At 38.1% G+C, this 20,035-nt stretch overlaps 5 protein-coding genes across 5 annotated transcripts; 3 read left to right on the top strand and 2 right to left on the bottom strand.

The window, feature by feature from the left end:
- Positions 1-4,283: 4,283 nt before the first annotated feature.
- On the bottom strand, positions 4,284-5,921 carry BATDEDRAFT_88077 (uncharacterized protein). Its single transcript, XM_006678616.1, has 2 exons — positions 5,475-5,921; positions 4,284-5,289 (listed from the first exon to the last, which is right to left on the bottom strand). Exons 1-2 carry the CDS (start codon positions 5,522-5,524, stop codon positions 5,013-5,015), a joined length of 327 nt encoding a protein of 108 aa, XP_006678679.1. The 5' UTR covers positions 5,525-5,921; the 3' UTR covers positions 4,284-5,012.
- Positions 5,922-7,189: 1,268 nt separating this feature from the next.
- Positions 7,190-8,161, bottom strand: BATDEDRAFT_88075 (uncharacterized protein; the record flags this gene model as incomplete). The annotated part of the gene is made up of 2 exons (XM_006678615.1): positions 7,190-7,856; positions 7,970-8,161. The coding sequence occupies 2 exons, from the start codon at positions 8,159-8,161 to the stop codon at positions 7,695-7,697; spliced, it is 354 nt and encodes a 117-aa protein (XP_006678678.1). The 3' UTR covers positions 7,190-7,694.
- Positions 8,162-8,324: 163 nt separating this feature from the next.
- BATDEDRAFT_88074 (snoRNA-binding rRNA-processing protein IMP4) lies at positions 8,325-9,852 on the top strand (the record flags this gene model as incomplete). Its single annotated transcript, XM_006678718.1, has 7 exons — positions 8,325-8,436; positions 8,605-8,685; positions 8,791-8,900; positions 8,993-9,125; positions 9,200-9,354; positions 9,427-9,592; positions 9,712-9,852. 7 exons carry the CDS (start codon positions 8,325-8,327, stop codon positions 9,810-9,812), a joined length of 858 nt encoding a protein of 285 aa, XP_006678781.1. The 3' UTR covers positions 9,813-9,852.
- A 2,962-nt stretch (positions 9,853-12,814) lies between these two features.
- On the top strand, positions 12,815-14,098 carry BATDEDRAFT_11083 (uncharacterized protein; the record flags this gene model as incomplete). Its single annotated transcript, XM_006678281.1, has 3 exons — positions 12,815-13,243; positions 13,374-13,475; positions 13,544-14,098. 3 exons carry the CDS (start codon positions 12,815-12,817, stop codon positions 14,096-14,098), a joined length of 1,086 nt encoding a protein of 361 aa, XP_006678344.1.
- Positions 14,099-14,430: 332 nt separating this feature from the next.
- Positions 14,431-19,150, top strand: BATDEDRAFT_35007 (uncharacterized protein; the record flags this gene model as incomplete). The annotated part of the gene is made up of 13 exons (XM_006678524.1): positions 14,431-14,442; positions 14,515-14,828; positions 14,994-15,964; positions 16,047-16,170; positions 16,867-16,984; positions 17,016-17,180; positions 17,340-17,618; positions 17,798-17,918; positions 17,994-18,058; positions 18,127-18,397; positions 18,486-18,585; positions 18,674-18,732; positions 18,803-19,150. Exons 1-13 carry the CDS (start codon positions 14,435-14,437, stop codon positions 19,148-19,150), a joined length of 2,943 nt encoding a protein of 980 aa, XP_006678587.1. The 5' UTR covers positions 14,431-14,434.
- Between the last annotated feature and the right edge of the window lie 885 nt (positions 19,151-20,035).

Here is a 20,035-nt window from a genome sequence, read left to right as displayed (position 1 = left end):
ACAAAATTCCCTAGCCTCTTATGCCATCTAATTATATGGGTTTCAAATATATACTTTATTGTTTCTGTAATGAAATCTCTCGCATTCTCGACATCATCTTGAGTCTTTTTTCTGTCACGCTTTCGTGTTCTGGTGCATACCGGACTTGGAGTAATGAGCCATAAAAACTGGCATCCTTCATCTTTTGTCTTGCTTCTCTAAAAAAGCTAAAATAGTTAGACCCCAAATGATGCCAGTGGAATCAGGGTAGGATACTAATGGAGCCTTGGGGTTGTCAACAGATTTGTTGCATTTCTGATTTAACCAAGCGTTGGAAACCTCACCTTGCGCAAGATACTTGAGCATATTTGATCACATAGGCTTCAGTAAACGGTTCTACTAAATAGTCTTTTAATTGATCGACACTATCAACACGTTTAATATTAATACTTGACGAATGCCATACTTGAAACTATCAAATCTCCAATGCCAGTAAGCTGCAAGATGAAACTTGCCTTAGAATCCCACCAAAATACGCAAATCGATGCTCAAGCTCAGTAGATACGTTGATGGCAGGAACATTCTCAACTACAAGAGTGCTATATGTATTCGTTAATACTCATTGAATCTCAAGGTTGCTGGCACAATCAGACCATTTTAAAATATTCTCAATTCGACTCACCTTGACTCGCTTTGTATAGTCATGACTTGGGTTAATAGTAAGTCGATTGATAACCTAAACTAGAGCAGTACTAGGATCTGATTCAAGTAGTATCCATACCTTGCACTGCTCTATGCTGATTGGGTGAATCTCGCTTGTATTTTCTCTTCCTGCCCATAATACAATGTCTGACACTACAACTAGTGGTAAAAACAAGTAAACCGAGTTGATTGTGCAGCCAATCTGCTCCTTCCGATCTAGTCTTGATGCAAGATGGTGATGAAATTTGACACTTGTTTTACTTCCTTTTTGTAGGAACAAAACAATACAGTTTAGATATTGTTGTCAATCCAAGCTTATAAACCCATCTGTTGTATTTTAAAAACTCGCAGATATTCCACGCTCTAGTTCAAAAACCATTGCACATCTTGGGAATGCAAGCGCTGTTTTCATGTCAGCTACTTAATGTTTGTTTTGGAGAGGTGTAAATGTTGTTTTGGACACTCGTTTAGTTATACAAAGATGAGCACAAGGATCAATAAAGACCAAAAAACACAATGTTTTTAGTGAATTAGCACAATCATGTCATGAGATTGGTTGTTGATTATGTATTTTGGTATTCTTATCTAGCATTCCAGTTTACGTGAACATGGCGGTAAAAATAGTAAAATTCTCGACATTTTAAAAATTTGTTGATCTTGCATCACAACTCTACAAGATTCGCAATCAATATAGACTATTCAAAAATAACGAATTTGTCTATCATTTTGGATTTAAACCATGTCAGCTTCTATAATGAAGCAAAGTGAGTCAACAGTAGACCATTCCGTAGCTCTCATAAAAACCCGCTCATTGGCAAACTCGACAGACCTTTTATCAGCTGCATCTACAGCTGTTCGCGTCAATCTTGCTCCACGAAGCTACTCGTCCACAACTCTCCTAAATGCTGTTGTCCATTCTCCCTCTCGCCACATCTCAACTCGCAAAAACAGGCATTTAAGCTCAACAGCTCTTTTAGATATTCAAAGAGCAAAGAGTACATTTCAAAATGCAAACATCTCTGCATCCCTTGCAATGAGCAGCGAGCTGGAAATGAGGATTGTGGATGCAATTACAGGTGACGATCCCATGCAAGAAGGTACCAAAAGTCTTGAAGATGTAGAGCGAAACCGATTAGAAGAAGAGCGTAAAGCCGTCTTGGGATTGACTGGTGCCCAGCGGATTATGCTACAAGATAGGTACAATCATCCATCTGTCAAATCTAAGCATCCGGCTTTATACTATTTAATCATTCCGTTTTCAATTATAGATATGATCAACTTAGAGACACATTTGTTTTTAAAACTCGAGAAATAGGTGCAAGCGCGAATGCCTGTATTCAAAATGTACTATTGGATTTCAAACAGAAATGGAAAATAGGCAGCGCAGGTATCTTTATGCATACATAATATTTAAACCCCCAGTTTTTTACAAGTTTGGCTTTTAATCTTGGGTTTAATCTGTGCTTGATGTATCATAGATGGCGCATATATCTTGGACTTGTTGTCAACCGAAAAACTAGCACAAATCTCTCGTGATCATATATTGTCCTTGACAGACGATATATTTGAAGCATCTAGATCACAAGAATCCAAACTAAAACAACTTGAGAAACAACTGGTTGATATTGAGTTTGAGAGATCTCGACAAATTGCACACTTGGTTGAAAAGTTTTCAAAGCAACTTAAAAAACTTAATTTCAAGCGGCCAGTAATGATTGATCGAATGCTGCAGGTAAATGAAAAGATGAAACAATTGGTTGTTGATGCTATATCTCTGAATGCAATAGTGACCATCAATTTTTAATTTTATTCTTGTCACGATTTAGGAAGAATGCATTTCGGCCAACTTGATCATTATTGCAAATTATGAGGCTATTCATAAATATATTGCCACACTGCATAGCGTTAATGTTGATGTAGATAGCAAAATGAAAGAGTACTTGCTCTTGTACGGCAAAAAATGGAATCAAGCACGATACGATTTTGTATATACTAAATTTGTCGAGGCACTTTCTAGTGTACTAGATGTAGATGTTCACGAGTTGTATATGCGCTTTCAGGATACATTTCATATGAATGTAAAGCAGCAATCGGAAATGGTAAGCAACAATTTGATTTTAAACTAATAGGAGTAGTATTTAAATGCATATTACTTTTAATTTGATTACCCAAACAGTTGAAGGAAATCACAGAAATGCACATTGATCAAATCACCTGCAAGTGGCTGGTTTTTTGGAGATCAAAAGTCAAGAAAAGTGTCGAAGATCAAGAAAGATCCATTAATGAATTTCAAAAAGAACTTGCCGATTTTGAGACTAAAATGGACAACAGTGTCAAAAACCTGATTGAATTTTGGTTTCCATCGTTTGAAGAATGCGAGACAAAAACCAAAGAAGAACTCGATGTAACCATACAAAGTATGTATTTTCCGAGAGTGTTGAAATGGACAGTGGTTTGCATATTGTTTTTTGACGCATTGCTATATACTACATTAGATCAGGTCAAAACGTATCGCAAGACCGCTGAAATATTGGCTGGAAAGCGTGCCTGTATATTACTTTCATCCCAAGCATCCCGAAATCGTGTTGTTCTTGAAAAAGTAGCCGAGTTCATAGTATGTTTACTTGCTATCAAGGCAGAGTTCTCTGATCATCTCGCTGTAGCTGAGCTAGACACGGTCGCTCATGTACATGATATTTCCGCTGATTTTTTGGTTGAAAAAACTACCACCGAAAAGGCATTGCAAAAGGAAATGGCGGCAATTCATACAGAAACTCGCGAAAGTTTGATTACTCAACGGCTATCAAAATGCCAAGAGCTTTTTAAAGCAATTGATAATTGTCTGCATCAAATGTTTAAACAGAGTAGCGGTACTATTGAAAGTATGGAGGATAAGATACACGTGATTCAAACTGCCTACAAAGATAAAGTATGCCATTTAAAATAGCCTGAAACCTGTGATAAAATGATTGCTTGTAATTTAGTCAGTTTTCGGTTGACTAATCTTTAAAAATATGTAGATTACAGCAATGTTTAAATTGGATGCAGTGTCTGTTGGTGCAGATCAATCTCAAGTGCAGAAATATAAACAAAAGTTGCACGCAGAAGACTCAACGTATAGTTTGAAAGAATCCCAATCGCTAGATACGTTCCAAAACTCTGCCGAATCTCTAGTAAAATTTTCCACAGGTTTGAATGCTGCTTCATTAGAAGTGCTGGGAAATGATTTGGCTGTGGTAAACAAAGTACAATCAAACAGTCATTCTCCAGCAAATTTGATTTCGCGAGTTTCTAGTGTAGCCAAGCTAGATCCAAACTTACAACCCGATTCTTCCAAAAAGACTTGCACTACTTTTGAAAATCTGAAGCATGAAGAAATACGTGTTCATGAAGTAGAGTTTTTTTCAAAAAAAGTAGCGGAATGGAGACAAGAACAAATATATCAAGCCAAAGTACGTGCAGCACAAATCGAATCCGAGTCTTTGGTTTCCAAATCAAAAAAAACTCAGCCCAAGCCTAAGCATGGAAAAAACACCAATGTGCCATATGCAAAACATGAGCGAAAACACTCGGATGCATCGGTTGCTTTTGCACATATCTATCAACATGCAAAAGAGGACTTGGATATAGAAAACAAGCTTGATTGTGCAGTACTCAAGCCAACTTTATTGGATGGCACTGAATATACCATGCGTTTTGATGCTGTTTTATTTCTTGCTGATATGGATTTTCCATCTGATTTGAATGCTTCAACGTATATTTCAAATACTGATTTAGCTACCAGTGTAAATGATATTGACCATGCGGTTCAAATTCCGCATATACCCACCGAGTTATTACGCGATTTGCGTTTGTACCTTGAGCAAACTACACAAAATGATCAGCTTTCTTGGGAAATGAGTGTTAACCAATCTATCACTGAGCGGATTAAAAAAAAGCTTGAGATACTAACATCAGCTCGAAATCTGGAGATCATTGAATACGAAAAGCGTCTTCACAAGGTGTTCACGCTTGCACAGTCTCGGCTTGATCTGTTGAAGCATTTACGAACATCCCACGAAAATGAAGCATGTGTGCTGTTTCAAAAAATCAATACACTTCAAAATAAATATGCAGCAGAGATCCAAAGACTAATCGCCATATCCGTGGAGTTTTCCACACTCGTCATCGCACCTTTGGCTACAAAAATGGAAAAAGTCCAATCACGCAGTGAATTGCGCAAACTTCAAACAGATTTTCACAATCAAATGCGATTGCATTCCACATCACTCAAAAAATGTTTATTGGCGGCTACAAATATGTTTGATCATGAAAAGGCTGCAATCCTTAAATCAAGGGTGGTAGGAAACCATGCTGCTGCGTGGCAAATTCTTAAAGATCTTCGGATGGCAGATCCAGATACTGTTTCTCAAGAATTGGAAAATTGGCGCAAGGCATTTGATGAAGAGATTGAGCGAGTGCAAACAGAAACAGGAAATAGTGTGAGTCAATTTAATATTGATTTTGCTGCATATCTGGATGACTTTGATATGATTGATCGAGTTGGACAATCGCTGGCTAGTTTGAGGCTTCAACTCAAAGCCGAGGTAATGTGCTTTAATTTTTATGCTCAATGTTAGTCAATAGATGGAATCAATGCCAAAATAATGTTTTGATTGTAGTGGGTTCGATATACGGCATCACAAAAAGAACTAGAGTTAAAAATCAAATCGCTGCATAGTTTACGAGAAAACTCCGAGTTTACTTGGGTATGTACAAACTACATACCATGGTTTCAAAACACAATAGCTTACCATGATGCTGATCTTATATCTATGTTGAATTTTAGATTAAAATGCAGCATTATATATCTGAATGTGAACACATCAGATTCCAAATTTCCAAAAATGCTTACTATCTCGATTGTCTCAACGTCAATGTCTATCCAGCCATATTTAATGCTAATTCGCCAAAAACCTTGGCAGAATGGAAGTGCGATAAACAAAATGATATATCTGCAGCAGCTTTAATGTCGTCATTACCAAAGTTACCAAAAAAAGCTACTGGATCACGCAAGGATTTGGATACCAAACAAGGTAGCGAAAGCTCTGTGCAACTTGCGCAGCAAAAATATGAATCCAGATCAAACGAGGGATTGAAGAAAACCAGTCTGATCAATTCGGATTGTACTTTACCAAAACTCGGGCTGGACGGTGAACTGCAATCTATTGAAAGTAACACTCGGTCGCAAAAACTAATGTCTACTAGCATTCTAACGCTTTCAGATTCCAGTGAATATGCAACAGGACAGGCAAAAGCGGAGAGGCGCGAAAGCTACTCGCGATCATATTCTGCATCGACTATTTTATCTAACGATGCTATGCTAAAGGAAAGTCAAAAAGGTTCAAGTTTTCGAAAATACAATGCACCTAGATCCGCAGGAAGCTTACAGTCGGTCAATTGCATCGTGGCATCAGATACAAAACTTAGCACTTTATCCAATGATGGGTTTCAACATGGTTCATTGCAGTCAAATGCTGTCATGAAAGATTTGATGGGCAACAATAGCATTTTAAAGTACACTCAATTGTACATGCGTTGGTTTAAAAATACTAGACAGGATATTCAGGAACACTGCGAGGGATACTATGCCATGCGATCTGAGAAGGATATTCGCAAAAAAGATGAAATTTTACCCAACCAGTACCATTACATGAAATCAATTGACCAGCTGCTTGCCAAAGTTGAAATTCAAGCTGAACAATGGAGAAAGGAAAAGATTAAAGGTGTGTTGGTTAGGTTTCAAGTTTGACAAAATTTACTATTTCAAGCACATTACTAATAATCTATTGCAGAGTTTTGTTCAATCTTGAATTTTGTTTATCAAGAGTTTTCAAAATCAATTCCATACATTTACAGAGTTTTGGCACAAGAAACAGAAGAAACTTTGCTGCATGAATGGCGCGATTGTACAATCCATTTTGCTCGACATCGATCGGCCATTTACAAAAGCAAGGAAGACCAGGAAAGACAACTCAAACTAAGTCTTGGACATCCACGATGGGAAGTTGAACTGGAAAAACTTGACCAGGCTGCACAAAACACATGCCTTGAATACAAAGCGTGTATTGAACAGCTCTGCGAGTCATGTACACAAAGACTTCAAAATTTATCAATAGAGTTTACAGAAAAGGTCGAGTATTCGGCATACGTACTTTCAGCAATTTTTGATGGACTGGTTTTGCTTGGTAAAGATATGCTTGAGATTTCAAGTAAGTTTTGTACATTTTATAGCGTATTGACCATTTTTCTATCCAAGTCTATTGCTTGAGTGAATGTAGTAACATTGAATATTGCTTTAAACAGACCAGGTGGCCGATCGTGCGGAAATGGCAAGACAGGCAGAAGTCAAGATTAGTATGCTGAAACTATCCAACAATCAGTCTGCAGTCAAAGAAATGCACACTCTGCATCAAGGAAATAGTCAAGTATTTTCGCAGACACTAAATATTTCCAAGCCCAGCAAAACTAAAAGATGGGCAGCGTGTTCCACCAGCTCTTTTCCATTTGCATCTCTTCAGTCAGAGGTCTATCAACGTAAGTGGAGCTGTATTAGGATTTCCATGACATCAATGCATTGCTACAGTGTTGAATTTTAATGTTTCTGCACCAATTGACAACCAACATATTTAAAACAAACGATACCACTTAGCCCAGGTGCTGAAAGCTAGATCTACTCCACTTCATACGGATTTAATTGCAAGTCGCGATAGTACATTGGACAAATTTTCATTAGAAATTAATCGACGCATTAGGTTGTTGAATGAGCAGATTCAGATCGAGCAGACGGCCGAGCATCAATGGCGTTTAAAATGGCAAAACAATGTATCACGAATCAAGTCATCCTACTAAGATTTCAAGACGCAATATAAATGTATTTCTTAAAACCTCAACTGAATCTGTTTCGAGATTGGACTAGGGGCTATAAAGTGGTTGAAACGCTGGGTTGAGTTTGAATGTGGTGGTTGTGTAGATTAGACCTTTTCAATGCCTAGCTTTTTTTCAATTGTTTTTATCTCTTCAGAGAAATAGTGGAATCTCCAGTTTTCAGTGAATGCAATGCCAATAGGTGCGATCTTGTCTGCTCCTACACCGTTTATAAATTTGGTTCCAAACACCTGTGCCTTGTTTGTAGCCTTTACATCCAATAAATCAAAATAATTGAAACAGTAAGTTACAACAGACTCAATTTTTTGAAATAGTAGATTGATGCACCATGCACTTGGCAAGCAATGCTGAACTCGCTTACCAAATCCATTTCAACTCGATCGATTTCATACCATGACATTTTCTTTCCCCGCTGATGCCAAAGCGTGGGTGAAACTCTTCTACCCTTTCCAGAATTTGGAAGGTCTCCAATAAGGTCCAACAGAGTTTTGTGACCTCGCAGCTTCAAAAAGGATGGGTATTTGCCCCATAAATCTCGAATGACAGAAGACATGATGTCCAAGACGAAAAGAAAACGCCGTTTATTTTTTGGCAGTTTAGTTTTGCCCAAAATATTTGATGGCCAAAATCAAGCTGCTAAAATCTTTGAAAAAAATAATTTTTTTTTACAGTAATTTAGCCAGGTAGTATCGACATTCAACTACAATAGGATCATAATGATTAGAAGACAAACTAGACTTCGTCGAGAGTATCTTTATCGAAAGGCTTCCGAGTCCAAGGACAATCTCATTTACGAGCGAAAGCAGCAATTGAAGCAGGCAATTGAAGGTCAGACTAGCTTGATTTGCAGAAAATCATATCAGTACTACTTTAGGTCACTAACAATCATGGCTTATCTGGATTATTTTACATCATTTTGAAAACATATCAACCACATGTATCATGAACCGCTTTTATAATTCATATGTATATAATGTAATGCTTTACAACAACTAGATGGAAAACCAATCCCAGGAGATATCAGAAACGATGCCGAGGAGTTGAGAAAGGATTTGGTATTTGATGAAAATCAAACAGGTGCGTTTCCTACTTGACTATAATTCTCGTGTTAAATCTATATACTTTATTATGTGAGCTGCATAATCCAACACATCATTGACTAAAACTATTTTATTCATGTAGCACCAACAAATCATATTGATGACGAATATGCACGAGCAGGTGAAGTTGATCCAAAAGTATTACTGACCACATCTCGTGACCCAAGCAGTCGGTTAACCATGTTTTCCAAAGTATGGTTTTTGAGTAAAATCTGATTATAAATGGGAGCTTGTCATCAAGACTTGAAATTAATTGCATTTTGAAATTCTGATTATTGCTACAGGAATTGAAACTCATGTTTCCCAACTCTCAGCGAATGAATCGTGGTAACTACATTATTGAAGATATTGTTGACGCTTGTCGTAAAAGTGATGCCACAGATCTCATTATTCTACACGAGCATCGTGGTCAACCAGGTAAAACGCTTGCGTTGTCATTAATGTCGAGTCGATGAAACTAATCACTACTTGTTGGTTACATTGCGGATTAGATGGCATGGTCATTTCACACTTTCCATATGGACCTACAGCATATTTTACATTGCACAATGTGGTACTGCGACACGATATTCCAGACCGTGGAACTGTATCTGAGCAATTTCCTCATTTGATATTTGAAAATTTCAACTCCAAGCTTGGACAGCGAGTATGTCAATTTGAAAGATTGACTTGAATATGGAGTTTATTCACTCATGCTTGAATTTAATTGGCATTGTAGGTGCAAAACATCTTAAAGTATCTGTTTCCTGTTCCAAAGGAAGATAGCAAGCGTGTCATGACATTTGCAAATAGTAGTGATTATATTTCATACCGCCATCATGTCTTTTACAAGGTGGATGGCGAGATTCAGCTAGCCGAAGTTGGACCTCGTTTTGAAATGCGCTGTAAGTTGGAGCCGTATTGGGTTTCTGTGATTTTACCATGTGTCAATCTGTCTAGGAAGTGTATGGACCAACCAAGCTGATTTATTTTTATTTTACTAACAATCTAATGTACAACTTAGTATACGAAATCAAACAAGGAACTGTAGATATCAAGGAAGCTGACACGGAATGGGTATTCAGACCGTACCAACGTACTGCTAAGAAACGAGATGTGTTGTAGTCTGATTATCCACCAAATAAAAATTCGAGGTCATTATTCCAATCACGGTGTCCATTTACATTGTCTAGTTGGCTACACTATTTTTTGTTGGCAAGTGATGGCAGCTATGAATCAATGTAGTGTCAGCTCTTTAGCTCTTTATTTCAAACGAGTTAAATTGGACATTATCAATGGCCTTGGTATCAACCTTGCACTGTGTAATAACTGACTTTGGCGATCCTTTGGTGCATATCCAAGTTTTACTAGGCAAAAAAAGTGAGCATGCAAATGTGTGGGTCTGTCGTGGTTTACCAATATGCTGCCCGATTATGCCCACTTACAATTTGGTAATATCTTCCTTTGAGCCTTGAGCAATACCAACTACCGACCCGCTACTGGTGTTGCGTACCCATCCAACTAGCCCTAAACCATCTGCATACTTTTTGGTATATTTTCTGAAAAACACTCCTAAAATGGCGTTATATTAATGTCCAATTTATATTCTCAGCAGTTGGGTTTGAAAGGTTTTGGAGATACTTTATTTCAAACAACGAAGTGGGATGGCCGAATACTTGCCTTGAACTCTGCCCATCACTTCAAAAGAGGCATTGATGGTTATGGCAATGGGTGTTGTGTTACTGCTCATAAACAAACTGTTTAAAATGCGACAGATGTATTCAGTCTTGGTCAAAACGTCGAGGTATTTCTTGTTAATGGCTTTATATAATGGCAAGCATGTGCTTGCTTGCAGCTAATTGATGCAAGGCATTTTGTTCAAATCTACCACGAATGCAATAATTCAAATATTCTACTCAATGTTATCAATGTTTTAGTAATTATGATAATAGTGGAAACGCCCGACTATAGCTGCATTGTTTCCAAGTAATCAAGCGGATGACGGCTATGTTTCAAAACAATGGATTTGAACAGTCATCCAAACGATTATCATCAAAAGATTTTGTGGATAAAGTACTTGACAAACATATGGCACTGATGGCGCGATTGTTGGCCTGACAGAGTCTAATTTATCTAAAAGTGTATTCAGTTGGCAATTATGATATGCCGAAAAAGAATCGCCAGATTTAGCTTTTCTCCTATTGCAGGCGGAGAAACATATACCAGGTGTCACGTAATGGATATACCTGGATTGAGGATCACTAATACATTAAACTAGTAGTTTACAGCAAATAGGCATTGCTCACCATCATTCAAACAACAAATTTATTTCTATTATCTAAAGTGGATCTGCAGCAGGTGAGTGAGGCGTGTTGCTCAACTTCTGGACTTCTCATTGCTTAGCCTCCACCTGCACTGATATCCTGCCACACCAACATCACAAACAATTGGAAACTTGCAGTGCAGGACCATAACGATACAAAAATGTTGTCCATGCGGGTTGAAAAAGGTTGTTTTTTCTCTCATCACATTAAAAATTGATATCCTATTACTTTTGACGTTGCTTTTCCTGCTGGACTATTTTATTAAGATTGGCGAAACTTGTTAGTGCTGACTTGCACACCCATCTCATCATTGCCTTGGTATTAATTTGGGTTTTAAATTACCTCATGCAACGTCATACTACTTCCCCAAAGTTGACTCCCACTGATATTTATTGTGAAAGCAATACTACTGACATATCTCCCACACCAGCAATAATGACCGTGACAGCAACAACTACTGCTGCTACCACCTCAACTCACACTGCAAATCTAACCAATGCCGACATATTTTTACCTAAAATTCATAAAGCTGATAAACCAACATCTGACTTTATGGATAGGGCAGAATCGGGCTGCCGTGAATCTGCCATAAAAAATGCATGTGTAAGTAGCGAAATATCTAAAAAGCGTCCTGTATCTACTTTTCATCAACCTCGAGTGCTATCTTGGCTGCGTCACAAAACCTCCAAAATATTCACATCCCGCCCATCTACAAACATCCCTTCATCTAATGTACTCGAGCCATATTCACAACCTAAATCCGAAATTATCCACACATCGCTGGTTTCGACCGACTCTCAAATGGTTTGCTCACAGCCATCATCTACTAAACTTGAGCCTTCATCTTGGCATTCTGAATCTGCTATTGATCAGGCATTGTTAATTCCCAAATCTACCGATTCGAGTACAAATGCAAATTTTATGTCTACGTTGGCAGACATGAAATCTTTATCGGAAAACCTGCGAAGTGTCGAAACACTCATGCCTCCACTTAGTCCTGACCGATTCACCTACATGGAGCCCATGAATAATACAAAAGACGAATGGGCCGCACCTAATTTTGAACTTGCGGCTGATATGAGTGTCGTGAAACCCAAGTCGAATCAAAACATTGACATGGTTCCGATAAATCACAATGCTAATCTTCAGAATGAATCTTTACTACATCCAACCATAATTGGGACACGCGATACAGCCATAACCAAACAAGATACCAATATTTCACAACTTGGTCGATTTGATTATCCACCCAATGTTCAACATAATCACCAGTCAATCCAGCAAATAGATTCCTGCCAAGTCGAAAGTCCACACATTCCTGATTGTGATCCTACACCATCAGCCAATTCTATATGGGCATTGTTTGGTCCCCGCATATGGTGTCGTCAAAACCAATTGTTTAAATCTTCACAAATGTCTGTTGCTCAATCACAAGCAAATGTTGCCTTATCAAACTCCACTCTTTCTGGGCAGGATCAAGCAGTTAATTCAAGTAAACACATATCTCCAATGTTCTATCAACGGGCTTTAAAAAAAATTAAGAGTTTATTTAGGAAATACAAAAAGAAGTGGAGATATAACCATCATACGGCCAGACTCCTTGATGGATCCAGCGATGCTTTTCCCAATATCATTGTATCGGACACGACTCTTTCACACAAATCAAAGGGATTATCTAGCAAACAAGAGTCACAAATTATACCTGCGATACAAAGAATATCCAGCGCATATCTTGAACCAAGCATACCCAAAAGTCATAATTCATCAAATCCATCAAGAAAAGAATCGAGTAAAATAGATGAAATGGACGAGTCGTCAAATCAAAGCCAGTCCAAGAGTCACAACAGCAGCAACCATTTAGATCATACAGGTCATGGTCCAATGCCTTCTGCATCCCAGTCCATTCATGCCTCATCTCTAACACGTCGAGTTTCGAGTCCAGAGGATCTTCATTTTATTCGCAAAATAGCTTCGGGTGGATTTGCTGACGTATTTCTTGTGCGTCTTAAAAGTCGAGCAGACGACTATTACGCACTCAAAACCATGCACAAGGCAAACATTGTCGAAGCCAAACTAACAAAACAAGTGCTATACGAAAAGAATATTTTAGAGTCAGTTACGCATCCATTGATTGTTGGATTACTACATACGTTTTTGAGTCCCTCGCACTTGTTTTTTTTGTTTGAGTATGTGGATGGTGGCGATCTATATAGAATTATGAAGCGGGTTGGGGTGAGTCAGTTTAGCCATACACTACTTGACAAAACTAGACTCTTGAACTATTTTTGACTGATGCAATCTAACCAGTCCAACTTTGATTATTTTGAATCATCTTTCTGTTCGCATGACAATGCATGTTTAGAAATTTGATGGTCGGCAAGCACGGTTTTTTGTGATAGAGATTACCACTGCAGTGGAATACCTACATTCACATGGCATAGTTCATCGAGATCTCAAACCAGAAGTATGTTTATTTTTGAATCTGTGAATGTTGGATTAAAGTACTAATAATTCTATGTTGGTGTTGTTTAGAATATACTGTTGGATAGAACGGGACATATCAAACTTGCAGATTTTGGGTTTGCTAAACTTGTATCGACTACCACATCGTCGTTTTGTGGAACGCCAGAATATATGGCACCAGAAGTCATACTACAAGAACCCTATGCACATTTGGTAGATTGGTGGTCTCTTGGGGTCATTCTCTATGAACTCGTGTGCGGTTACACTCCTTTCAAAGACAAGAGTCTGAATATGATCTATGACAATGTAATTGAAGGAAGACTACAATTTGCACGAGAACATCGAGGACATGTACGATCTCTTGTTACTGGACTGTTGACAATAGACCCAGCATTCAGATTAGGCCACGAGAATGGTGCACAAGATATTATGACACATTTGTGGTTTGTAGATATTCATTGGGAACTAGTGGCATCCAAATATCTTGTTCCGCCATTCACTCCACAAGTACAATCACCTAAAATAATAGAATGGCAAGAATGTGTCAATCTACACGATATTGAAGAGTTTCGGAGCGAGAGTTCATACGAATCGTCAATTGATTCTGATTTTGCTTCATTCTGAAATGAAATTTAATACCCAAGATAGCACTATTTAAAACCAGATATTTTTTAGGACTGAGGTTATATTTGAATATATAATGATGATGAATAGATGAGTTTGACTGACAACCATATCTGGATTGCAATGGATGAATCTGAAGGTTTTGGTTTAAAATGCACGGCTATGCCAAAAACAAAGAAAAGAATAATTAGTTTTAAACTAGTTTGACTGTATTATCACATGTGACTGTTGTGTTGAAAAGACAGTTTTTAGCAAGTTCAGCAAATAATCGTTGATTTCAAAGAAATAAAATTGCAGATCGACGCAAAAAAGTATTCCATTTTACGTGAATACTCTATGCAGAGGTGAGTGTTGAATTATACTTTAGTGCTGACCCTACATCGAGTTTATCAGACTAATAGTGTTGTTGGTCATAGAGATAGTACATTCCCCATTGATGCTATGGACATGAATGCTGGAGAAGCTATCGCTCAGTCCATCCCATCTTCCCAATCCGTCGATAAAACCAACACGACAACTTCAAGTACTCTTTCACCCAGCAATGGTAGCATCAGTGGTACAATGGGAATGAACTCTTATGCTCTCGACTCTTTTGAGCCAAGTCTATTCAATATAAATCCTCTAGGCATCAACGAACCTCCACAACCACCACTGGCCAATGATTTGGATTTTTGGCTGACAGCAGATTTTGATGATGACGATGGATTCAACAAAGATATTGGATTAGCAGGTAAGATGATATATGGATACTGTCTAGAGTGTTGTATTCTGTTTAGCCAAGAGCAATGTGCTTGAGCTGCTTACAGTCGAGGACATGCAAGTCTACACTATTCTATTGATATCATTTATACAATTACTAAGCACCCGCATTGCTATTTCATATTGAATGTAAAAGCATTTAAACCAGATGCACAGTTTGACTTGGCCAGTCTTGTTGGAAGCAGCAATGGATCTCATTCTTTATCTACTACACACTTTACTCCTCCGGCTCTTGCGAATCCATTGCATCCTCCTGTGCCCATCAATGATCAACCTTTACTTCAACAGCAGGGACTATCGCATACTCTGCAACAACAGTTTGCTCAGCAACCAATGACTATTCCGCCTGGTATCAATCCTGCGCTCATACAGCAGTACATTGCTTCATTAGTATCGAGCACTATTGTAAACAATTCAGGAAACTTATTGCATCTTATCGATGATGCTACCAAAAATATGTATCTTCAACAGTTGCTGACATTTGCTCCATTATCTACTAATAATGTGGTAATGCCAAATCTATTACCACTGGCCACAAACCGCTCAGCTCAATCTCTGGTCGGTTCATCAGACATTCCAACAATACCAAACTTGAACCTCCATGTGCAACCATATATGAATCCCTCTTTTACTGGTAGTTCTGCATCGACATTACCAACTTATCCTTTTTCTGCCATGCCTCCAACTGTCATTACCAATCCCTCTGCTGGAACTATCGTTGCTCCAGCAACTACTGGTTCTACTACAGATGCTGTTTCTACGACTCCTACTTTGGAGTCACCTATATCATTTAAAGCAGGATCTGCAGCTACATCTACTGCACCAACATCTGAAAACGCAAAAGGTAAATCTGCTGCACGGGATACTGCTGATGGAGCACTGGAAGAAGAGTTGGATAAGCGTCGTCGTAACACTGCTGCATCTGCTCGCTTCCGTGCCAAGAAAAAGGCTCGAGAACAGGCGATTGAGCAGACAGCAAAGCAGATGACTGATCGTGTCCAGTATATGAAAGATCAACTTCGTACTCAGGACATGGAGATTCGCTGGCTGCGTCATTTGGTGGTCAATCGAGATGGTGCCAAACGACTTTCTGAAATTTATGAAGAAGTGAGTTTAACTTGAGTCATGATGTTTTCTAGTTGCAGATTACCGAAACTGACATGCATAAAACTGTGTATCTATACTCAAGAATGGACTACATTTTGTTCCTGAAACTTTTTCAGGAAACTTGTCACAAGTCACTGCAGAGCAAGTGGCAGCAGCAGTATCGATTGTACTGAATCAACCACAAGAACCTTCTAAATCATCTCATGGTTCTACTGTAAAGGATGATTGAACCTAGAGTGTTTCGACAAAAATGGGAGTGATGGCTTGATGGGTTGTAGATCCAGAGATATGACTTGCATACAACTATATTTTGCTGCATCTGAATGAATTTATTTATACAATTGATTTACGACCGTATTCACGTAAAATGAATTACTCGAGTTGATAAAGTCATGCTTGATTGATGCGAATCTTACTGGAAACATTATTTTTTGAACTCTTGACTGATTTTCATGCTCATTTCTGTACAAGAACACAGAATGTTTACACTCTTCAACTTTTATTTTTTCTAAACCCAACATTTCAAGTGAAGATTGATCTGCGTGAACACAACAATTGCCTTGCAGAGATATGTTGGAACGTATCTGATATTAGAATAGAAGTTCAATACAAAAAAGCAATTGATTTAATTTATTTGATATTCATACATTTTACAATCACTAAAAAGAGTTCAGAACAATATTAACCAGTAAATTGGACGAGAATTGAACGAGAATTGGCTGTTTGTTTAACCGATACTGATTTTACGTGAATATGACTGCAAGTTGAAGATCTTCAACTTACAATTTAATCCAATCTTCTGCTTCACTTGCAACTATAACTTTAAAGTAGTTTTCTTTAAAAATTGATCAAAACATTGAGCTAGTGTACTGCGCTTGTCGACACATTGTACTGGTGACTAGAATACACTCGTATTGGACATGAATTTGGAACTACAGGGCAAGTTACTGATTTATCACTTGCAATGATTCCATCAGTCAGCAAGCAATTCAAACTAACAGGTCTGAACAGATCCATTCGGTCAGTACTTTCCGGAAACAATATTTGATAGGCTTGCAGATGAAGAGGCTGCCACTACAACCACATGTGCGTATAACCGTCGAGCCAATTTAGTTGCTGCCGGAACTCGAGATGGACGGTGTCTTATTTGGGATCTGGACACTCGGGCCATTGCTCTTCGGTTGAAAGGACATGCTCAGCCTATTACTTCTGTCAGGTAATAAAACTTGTACAGTCGTATTGATTTGACTCGTAGAGTCGGGTGTTGCTACAAGAGTTTCAGTCCATTGTGATATTCTACTCCAAGATTCAGTGGTGTCCAATCTTGAATTGGCCATTCTACATGATAGCTAATCTATTTAAATATTGGCTCTAGTTGGACAAGACGAGGCAGACATGTTCTTACTAGTTCAAGAGATTGGAATTGCATTGTATGGGATTTAAAGTCATCGTCACGACGTTACACTGCCAAATTCAAATCTCCGGTTTTGGAGGCCCAAATGCATCCACGCAACAAGGACATGTTTGTTGCATTGGTGGTTGGAGATTCACCTATTTTGGTAAAGTTTTCAAAAACAAAGAGTGAACGTCTTGAAAAAATTACCTTGAAAATGGATCTTGCATCTGAAGTTGCGTACAATGAGAGTGCTGTTGGGTAAGTAACTATAACACCGTTTTTGACTAAATGAGTGAATGGCCATCTTTGCATATTATTTTTAAACAATTCAATCAGTGAATTGTTTTTCTGGCTAAAATTTTATACCAGCTTGCATGGTTTTAAACTAGTCAATGATTATTTTCCCTAACTATAATTCCGAATTGATTTTTATCTAGATCCAAACCGCTTGCCTCTGAAATTCAAACAACCACAGCTTTATTTAGTCCCAATGGTGAATTGATCTACGTTGGGACAAAAAAAGGACACGTTTATGTATTTCGTTCTGACAATGCTCAGGTATGTATAGTTTACACAAGTCAATGTCATGGTAAATATTTTAATTTACAATCAACAATGCTTTGATGTGTTTAGCTTCAAACTATATTGATGATGGGCACATCTGCAATCAAGCAGATTTGTTTTAATCGCGATGGAAGGTAAATCCGATTTTTGAAATCTCCAATACTGTTTTAGTTTTTACGCTGAGTACGATTTTAAATTGTAGAAATATGCTAGTAAACACTCATGATCGGACAATCCGGTGCTTTGTTTTAGATTACAAGGATAATGGAACAATTTTGTTTGAGTTGCTCAACAAGTACCAAGATTCTGTAGATCGAAACCAATGGACCAAGTGCTGCTTCAGTGCTGATGGCGATATGGTTGTTGGTGCCTTGTCATCAAGCCAAAAGCATAATATATTTATATGGGATAAAACTATGGGCAATCTTGTCAAAATGCTCGAGGGACCACGTGAAGGATTGGTTGATATGGTGGTACGTTTTTGTAAACTGTTTTGTAATGGATTCAATTGCTTACTTGATTTGGCTTGATGGTAATAAATCTATCATGTATTGCTTCTAGTGGCATCCAACTCGGCCAATTATTGCTACAGTATCACATTTTGGTGTCATTTATTTCTGGGGAGTAGCATATACTCAAAACTACTCAGCATTTGCCCCATGTAAGCTAAACTGCTGAATGGATCAATATCGCATCTAGTTTGTTATACATGCAGTTTTAACGCTATTGTGCGTGTACTATATTTCTAGTCTTTACTGAATTGGAGGATAATCGAGATTATCAAGAGCAAGAGGATGAGTTTGATCAAGTAAGTAGTATTTTTCATAATGGCTTGATTGCATTTATAGCAATCATTGACAACTTTTAACTCTTGTTAGGATATTGACGATGACAAAAATATGGGAGTAGAAGCACCTCCAAGTCCCACAATTGATGTTGATGTTGTAACCAAAGATCGTGGTATTTACGTGAGTGATACGGACGATAGTGGATGGGATAGTGACGAATTTTCAGATATTAGCTCTACTCTATTAGGTATCCCACCACTAGCAAAACTTCCATATCAATCTGACGAGGTTTGTAAAAATAGTGAATCCTTGGTTCGATCTGAATTAGATTTGGAGCATGAGATGGATGTAGATGAGAAACCATACAGCAAGATAAAGCAGCCAATCTCTCGACAAAAACGGCTTAGACCTCCGTTTGTCATTCCAATGAACATTTGAGTGTGATTATACACAGATGGCTTGTTCTCTATAAAAATGGGATGTTTGAACTGAATTCAAGAGTTATTATTCATTTTTTAATTTGAAAGCATCAAATTTTTTATACTTTTGCAACAATTCAAGATTTCGAAGCTGGCCAACTCGAGCGTGTTCGGACTAGTCAACACGTGATATTTAAAATGAGAACAAACACGTGATTTAATGTTGGACATTTGAAGTTGAATTAAACTGCACAACAGTTGACTACAAAGACAATGCTGACAACTATAGATCCAACATCTCCGTTTGTCAGTCATGAAAACAGCAGTTCTAGAAACCCTGAATGCAGTGATGGATTGGTCATGTTTTCCAAACATGCTCGCAAGAAATCGCATGTTGACCTCCAGCAATCGCACATCCCTTTGCAATTGGACCTTATTGATGACCTGCTGCAAAATCAAGAAACAGGCATTTCATCTATCAAGTGTCCTTCTACTCAAACGTTTTCAAAAGTTTTAAATAAAAAATCCAAACCAAGACTGAAACGGACAGCAGCATGTCAGTTGGCGGATGATGTGATTATCAGTCTAGAATTTCTGGATCCTATCCAGCTTTTATCTATCCCTAATCAATCTTCTAGCTCTTCTAGACCCTCTACAAGATTATCTGCTAAAAACTCTATATGTTATCGTAGCTTTAAAGTAAATGGCATGGTCTTCAACCTTGGAGATACGGTTGTTATGCGTACAGAGGTTGATTTGGTCGATCCAATCTTGAAGCTCACTCGCATTGAAAAGAAACCTGGGGATGAAATCTGCATTGGAGGACATGCTCTTCAGCGATCTAGTGCATCGTACAAAATTAGAGGTCATTGGAAATCACTCGAGGAGCATTTAAATCTGCACA

Source organism: Batrachochytrium dendrobatidis (assembly GCF_000203795.2).
Source record: "Batrachochytrium dendrobatidis JAM81 unplaced genomic scaffold BATDEscaffold_5, whole genome shotgun sequence".
Taxonomy (NCBI): Eukaryota; Fungi; Chytridiomycota; class Chytridiomycetes; order Rhizophydiales; genus Batrachochytrium; species Batrachochytrium dendrobatidis.
Note: the sequence above shows the minus strand (reverse complement) of the source record. Positions and strands in the feature narration are given on the sequence as shown.

Excerpts from the sequence above, each read along its gene's own strand:
- BATDEDRAFT_88077 (XM_006678616.1), bottom strand. The coding sequence starts at position 5,524 with ATGCTGCATTTTAATCTAAAATTCAACATAGATATAAGATCAGCATCA. Across the intron at positions 5,290-5,474 it reads GATATAAGATCAGCATCATG|CATAAAAATTAAAGCACATT; the intron begins GTAAGCTATTGT and ends ACTAACATTGAG.